The sequence below is a fragment of the Borostomias antarcticus genome, assembly GCF_949987555.1.
Source record: "Borostomias antarcticus genome assembly, chromosome: 1".
Classification (NCBI taxonomy): Eukaryota; Metazoa; Chordata; class Actinopteri; order Stomiiformes; family Stomiidae; genus Borostomias; species Borostomias antarcticus.
The window spans coordinates 13,819,629-13,827,128 of NC_140234.1; the positions used below are offsets into that span (position 1 = coordinate 13,819,629).

Here is a 7,500-nt window from a genome sequence, read left to right on the forward strand (position 1 = left end):
ACGTTGTCGTACATGTGCGTCGCCTCCACGATGGTCCGCTTCTCCACCACCTCCTTCAGGAAGGCCTGGAACAGGTCCATCTTGTGCAGCCCCCCCACCACGCCGCCGGGCCCGCAGACCACCGTGTTGAACCGGGCCTCGATCTCGTGCGCCAGCTCCTCGCCCTGGCACACCTGCTCCCGGGCGGCGTCCAAGTCCGTCAGCTCGGCCTGGCTCTCCGCCACCGCCAGCAGCTGGACGGGGATGATGTCCTGGACCTCGCACAGGAAGGCACACAGCGTCTCCATGGAGGCCTTGCGCCGGGCGGAGTAGGCGGCGATGTAGCCGTGGACCAGCCGGCTCTTGCGCAGAGAAAAGGACGAGTGGTAGGAGAGGAGGGAGAGGTCGATGCTCTGCTTCTGGCCGCCCACGCCGAGCTCCAGGAGCACGGAGGTGGCGGCGCTGCCGCTGAGGCCGGAGGCCGGGCGACAGTGCTGGGGGAGGAGCAGGGGGGACAGCAGCTGGTCCACGTCGTAGGAGTCCCCGCACATCAGACACATGACTATCCTCAGGTCGGCCTCCGCCGGCCCCTGCTGCTGGGGCTGCGCTGAGTCCCTGAGGACCTGGGAGGGAGGAGGGGGCAGGGGGGGCGAGCTGCTCCCCCGGCTCCGCCGGACGTCCAGGAGGCCCCTCAGGATCTGGTTGATCTGCTTCTCGCTGACATTGCGTCCGTAGCCCAGACCGGGCGAGGCCGGGTCCAGGTAAGAGCACTGGAGCTTCCCGGCAATCTGCTGCCCCTGCTGGATCAGGGTCTGGGCCGTCTCCCCACCGATGTCCCCTATAGAACCCACCCCGCGCTTGGTGACCAGGAGGAGGGACAGCGGGAGGTGGGCTAGGCTGTTCTCCCGCTCCCTTCTGCCCAGAGTGGACTCCCTCAGCCTCTCCAGGCTCTCCACCACATAAGACAGGGACTCCTTGGAGTTGTAGAGGCAGAGACAGCCGTGGGGCGTGAAGGTGGGCGTGTGGAAGGAGTTGACGGGCAGACGGACGTTGCCCTCGATGGGCCGGAGGGCCAGCTCATACGTCCTGCCTTCCAGGACGTAGCGATCGTCATTGGCGCACAGCGCTCGGATCTCGTTCGCCATCTCTCTGGCCAGTCCATCCTTCCCCAGGATGACCAGGTTGATGCGGTCGGCCTTGCCCTCGGCGGCCCGCTGGCTGTCCGACGTGGAGGAGTAGCGCGTGGGGAAGCGCGAGGCCAGGACCTGCTCAATCTTCCCGTCCACACAGTGGGGGCTGTTGGGGCAGGTCTCCTTGGTGGGGTGGTAGACAAAGTGGATGTGCTTCAGCACCAGAGCATCCCTCTCGGCCTGCAGTTTCTGCAGGGCTTTAAACCTCTGCTCCTCACCCAACACCTCCTGTATGGCCCCCATCTTCTCCTTACTGGGCTTGGCATCCACCTCTAGTTCATAGAACAGCTCGGAATATTCCAGAAGGAGCTCCTGGAAGTCCTCTTTGGCCCTGTCGATGATCTCCTTCTGGTGCTTGTTGTAGATCTCTAGGTACTCCTGTTCCTCTAGCCACTGGTAGAACTCCTCGTTCATGATGAAGCTACGCGCCTCCTCCCACGGTTTCCCCGGTGTGATGAAGGGGGAGGTGCACAGCCTCTCCTTGAATTCCCACCTCATCTCCGCACGCCTGCGATCGTTCCTCAGCTGCTCTAGATGTCCTTCGTAGATCGCCTCCGCCGCCGGCGTCTCCAGGAGATCCTGAGGGATCCTCTCATCCTCCATGTTGTCTATGTGCGGCGTGGTCTCCCAAGGCGTGTCGTCCAGCACCACGAACCATTGGGAGAAATCTCTCTTGGTTTCTAGAACCTTCTGGACGCCTGACCAGCTCAGGTGGTCGATCTCGTCCAGCTTGGGAACCAATGAGGTCAGGGCCTGCGGGAGCGTGCTCAGATAGACCTTCCTCCGCTTCTCGATGTGCTCCTGTTTGAGTCTGTGGACGTGCTGCTGGAAGAGCTTCTTCGCTTTTGCCGTCCCCTCCAGGAAGACATACTCTTTATACTCTGACAACGTCAGCATCCGCCGGGTGGTGTTGGGCCACGTCTCATTGTGGCTCTTGACAATGCGGTTGACTAGCCACTCGTAGCGGTCTTTGGCAGAGGCTATTTGCTGGCTTTGCTGTTTCAAAGCCTCAAAGTAGGGGATGATCTTGGGCTTGCCCCGGCCCTTGTCGATATGCTGGACCAGTGTCAGGAAGGCCAGTTCCACGTTGACGTTGGAGCGAGCCGACGTCTCCACCACCTGGAGGTTCTTCTTGGTCAAGGCGAAGGTGTGCGAGTCTTTGATGTATCGCTCCACCCCTTCGTCGCACTTGGTGAGAACCAGGACCACAGGTTTCTTGGTCTTGAACAGCTGGTTGTAGAGGTTCGTCACAAACTTCATCTGGTCCTCAAAGTTACGGTTCATCCCCCTGCTGACGTCCACGCAGAGCAGGTACCCGTCCACCTGCAGTTTCCCCTCCGGCATCTGCTTCTGCTCAAAGTCCTGCTCCAGCCCCAGCTGGTCCGTGCAGAAGTACATCAGCTTCTCCGCCGACGCCAGCTTGGTGGACGCCGCCCTCTTGATGTAGGGCTGCAGGGCCGTGCTGCGGTGTGGCTGGAACGTCTGGTCGTCGATGAACTCCGTCTGCTCCACCACGTGCATCCGGCACTCCGGCCCTTCCTCCACCGTCTGGCCCGCCTCCCCCCAGAACAGGAAATGGTCGTTGTTCACCACACGGCCACCGAAGTCGCTGGTGCTGAGGACGGAGGTGTGGTCCAGGTCGAAGTCGTCGGCGCTGGGCCGGACGAAGCGGTTGCAGAGGCAGGACTTCCCCACGCCGCACTGGCCCTTCTCCTTCTCCGTGCCTGACAGGCCCACCACCACCAGGTTGTAGATGGGCACGCGGGCATCTTGCTTCTTGGCCATCATTACCGCGGGCGGACGATCATCCTGCCATGCCCACAGGCTCTAGGGAGGGAGGGTGGAGGGCAGCTGGGGTATTCCCATGCACTGGGCTTACTGGGAGAACTACTGGGTCTGGACCTGGGAGGGACAGAAAGAGGGGGAAGTGGGGAGAACGGAGGGGGGGGGGGGGGGGGGGAATGAAAGAAAAAATAAGATTAGGACCACAGAATACTCCTAGGAATGTAGGCCGGGAGTTATTGACATTATTGGGTGCATTGCTCTGAGGTATGCGTCTGATGTAAATTCTCCCATGGTTGCTGTTTTAGGTTAATAGTGTTTAATCTGTCATTTCACTCCCCCACAGGATGTTTCCTGTGCAGATTGAGGTCAGGAGCAAAAGCCTCTGGAATGCTACACACATTACCTAAACCACCTATGCTAGCTATGGTGAAGGTTAACACACACACACACACACACACACACACACGCACACACACACACACACACACACATACATACATACATACACACAAAAAAGAAACAACCCCTCCACACACACACACAGTTACACACACATACAGTTACACACAGAGAGGTGAAGGCTATGATACGCTTTACGCTGCTAGAGTTACTAATTGGCCGACAAGGGAAAGCTCCAAGCCTTTTAAGCAGTCGGGCTGGCCTGCTGTCTGCTGGCGTCCTCTTTACTGTCAGACACTCTGTTCTTCTCCTGTTCCCCTTCACAAACACACTCCAAGGACAGATCGGAGGGGCTGATGTAGCATCACTAATGACGACCACGGATCCGAACACAGTTATCTGGATGTAATGGCTGTACTGTTTGCTGACAGGGTATCTGGAGACCAATCAGTCAAGAGGAAACGCTCGCAGATGTTGTTTCTATCCTAAGCTTTGAGTGATGACTAGACATTAGACAAGAAACACTGTTTACTGCTATAGTGCACATGACCAATTCCATTGGCAGTGTCACCAGTGGGACTAGAACTGTATACCTTTCACATAGGGACCCCATTCATCTAAATGCTAGACCGGAGAGCAATTCATCCATGTCTGGAAGTGATGTCTGGGCTTTTCTAGTCACAGGCAGGGCTACTCATCACACCAGTGCTGTTCTAAATAGAGATGTAACGGTATGAAAATTTCATATCACGATTATATTGACGAAAAGTATTGCGGTTATCAATATTATCGTGGTATTGTTAAAATGTGCTGAAAATGCTCAAAAACTACTGATACATTTCACCAAGTTTTATATTGAAAACAACAAATAAAATCAGCAGCACTATGCACTTTTTGTTTGCGTAAACATTAAAAGAATGCATCGTGGAGACCAGTTACCAAATTTGGTTGATGCTGGACAGTGTTTAGAGTGAGTTTTTCAAAGTGCCGTAATCAAACACGGTTTTAATGATTTTATTATGGTTTATCATTATATCTGTTATCGTTACATCCCTAGTTCCAAACAACCTTTGTAAGAAAAGACAAAATACTCTTCAGTGAATTTCTCAGGTCCTGTGTATCGAGCAGAGTAAGATTTAATATCCAATATTAAGACATCCAGGCGCTTTTCTTCTTATTTTCTGCACAACAACAATTGTGAACACCAACAGTAAGCTATTTGTCAGAGTAAACTGAACACATAAAAAGCAGTGTTGGTGATGAAGGGGTCTTTTAAGGCAGGGCTTGGAGGGCGGGGACGAAGAGAAAAGAATAGAGTGAGAAAGATAGAGAAAGCACTAGTAAATTGGGTTAGAGATTATGGAGAGGGAACGAAAACCCAGATGCATGGAGAGAAGTTCAAAGTCGTATACTGTATATATGTGTAGCAGAGATAGTGAGAGGGAGAGAGAGAGAGTGGGAGTGGGAGTGATAGAGAGAGAAACATCAACTGCAGTGAAAATACAGTGAAATAAAATCCCCCTGTACACCTGTAAGGAATTTCTGCCCCCGCTCTCTGAGATGTCATTTTCTGAACAAGGAAACAAATATATATAATTGAAGTATATCTTATATATATATAATTGAAGTCTGAAGTCGACAGCTACAACCAGACAGAAAAACTAGAAGGCTAATTCCACACAGACTGGCACCCACATAGTAAAGAAGGAAGGAAGGAAGGAAGGAAGGAAGGAAGGAAGGAAGGAAGGAAGGAAGGAAGGAAGGAAGGAAGGAAGGAAGGAAGGAAGGAAGGAAGGAAGGAAGGAAGGAAGGAAGGAAGGAAGGAAGGAAGGAAGGAAGGAAGGAAGGAAGGAAGGAAGGAAGGAAGGAAGGAAGGAATAGCTGGCTAGCTTATACTAGCAGCCTACTCTCTCGCCTATTACAGCAGAGTTCCGTTCATAACGACACAGATTGCGGAGGCAATTTGGCATTGTATGCCTCCACAACTTGCTTGCAAATGTGCGATCAGAGTAAGGTAAGAATAAGATAAGTTACTCGGTCCTGTGCTTCTTTATAATCAGAATCAGAACACAACACCATGACGCACATTTGGACACACTGAAATGTACAGGTTGGTGGGTGGCAATGCAAAATATATATATATATATATATATATATATATATGTATGTCACTTTGGAAACAGAGTTGCTATGGCATGTTTCTAATGGCAACATGCAGAAGTGTGATGGAGAATGGGGATAGTGAGGAACCTCTGTAGCACCTACACACACCTACACACACACACACACAATTAATTGGGACTTATGTGGGTGGGCTGTTTTAGCGCGGTTGGCATTGGTGCGTGCAGTGGCAGCAGTGATGGTGGCACTTAATAGGCTACTGCTTCATAAATAGCAAATATCAAGACTTAAATGATCTATCTTTGAAATTAAATGGCCTGCCTGCCGGGCCTGTCACTAGAGGGACTCTGTCACTAGAGGGATTCTGTCCCTAGAGGGATTCTGCTCAAAATGAAAGGACACGTCTGATGAGTCAAGGCTGAGGAAAAACGACAGACTCTTTCAAGACAGAGAAAAGAGAATTTTCCCACCATTTCACTCTGACTGTGACTCTAGGAGCAGACCAGGCTTGTGAGGAAATCAACATGAAAAGAGAAAAGAATACTTAAAGTTTTCTCCCATTGCAGAATGACCAGCCCATGTGAATGTGAGCGCTCTCACCAGTGGACCATTACCATATCTACAGATTATATTATTTCGTTACGCACTGAAGTGAAGACAGTTTTCCGAAAGATGAAAGCCTTTTTTCCGAGGTGGCTACAGGTAAAGCCTCTCACCTTTTATATAAAAAACACCTATTTGCATTTAAATAGCACATGTCCGCCACTATCCACTAGCCTGGCTTCGCGACCCTGATCACGTGATCTCTCTGTGTGTGTGTGTGTGTGTGTGTGTATACACATACATTGTCCAGCCTACCGCCTGTCATACACTAGCTGGCCCAAGCTACATCCCTACTATACACTAAAAAACATCTGTTTACTGGACTAATCAGAGCAAGGCCAAGTCTCCTTCCAATGCCAAGAGGAGTCGTGTGTGTGTGTGTGTGTTTTGGTCCAGAATGCTTCGAAAGCCGAGGAATTTCAGCAGCAACCTCAGGAAGAATGCCAGGCTAAGTAATTCTAATGCAATTTCTTCCTGTTTTCAGGTTTGCCCCAGTGACCATCCAATCAGACGAGACGTAAACAAGCAGATGAAGCAACATTCCGTCCAATCTGCTGTGAGGACGCCACCGTTTGGAACGTCTGAATGTTTCTAGGATTCTAGAAGGACGGAGAAGGGAGACTATCAATTCTAAGGGTCCTTCTCCTACTGACTCCTACTGACACATTTGTGTCGTGTGTATTTTCGTATCTGAGTGTGATGTTGTCCGTAAGACGTTTTTCTTAACGCTGGCTACATAACAAATTTCCCTTAGGGTCCAGTACTTACCTACAGGGCAATGAAAGGAACAGCTCCCTCCTGCCTCCAAGGCCATGGTCAAACCCTACACCCCCTCCCGACCGCTACGCTCTGCTACCTCAGGGCGACTGGTTGCCCCGTCACTCCGAGGCCCCTGCGGTCGATCGACACGGTCACGGCTCTTCTCTGTTCTGGCCCCGCAGTGGTGGAACGAACTGCCCACTGACGTCAGGACAGCAGAGTCGCTTCCCATCTTTCGCCGCAGGCGCAAAACTCATCTCTTCAAGAAGTAGTAACAGGATCCTTCCTCTTTAAGCACCTATTTTATTTATATTTTGCTACTCTTGAATGCAACTGTTCTAAGTCGCTTCGGATAACAGCGTTTACTAAATGACTGTAATGCAATGGCATGTAACGGGACAAAAAAAGGGCGTGCTTAATAGATGTATTCATACTACGCACTACTGTATCACAGCCCGCAGATGAAGGGAACATGGGAGGGAGGGATGAAGGGAGGAGAAAAAAACGGAAGGGATGATGAAATACTCTCCTTCACTCTGATTCCAAGAAAGAGAGAGAGTCGTGCTGTTGGCTCTGCTGCATCTTCCAGTCATCAAACAGATGGTTCTCGTCATCATCATTCTCTATCTCTCCTCTTCCTTCTTACTCTTTATGTCCCTCCTCA

At 51.5% G+C, this 7,500-nt stretch overlaps 1 protein-coding gene across 1 annotated transcript in view; it reads right to left on the bottom strand.

Annotated features, from left to right (window-relative positions):
* The window catches only part of arhgap35a (Rho GTPase activating protein 35a), a gene marked incomplete at its 3' end in the record, with an annotated part of 44,386 nt that overhangs the window by 12,014 nt on the left and 24,872 nt on the right, over positions 1-7,500 (bottom strand). The window contains exon 2 of the mRNA XM_084439417.1: positions 1-3,071. This exon is cut by the window's left edge and continues 250 nt beyond it. Within this exon, the coding sequence (XP_084295543.1) occupies positions 1-2,957 (2,957 nt within the window). The 5' untranslated portion in view covers positions 2,958-3,071. The remainder of the gene's footprint in view (positions 3,072-7,500) is intronic.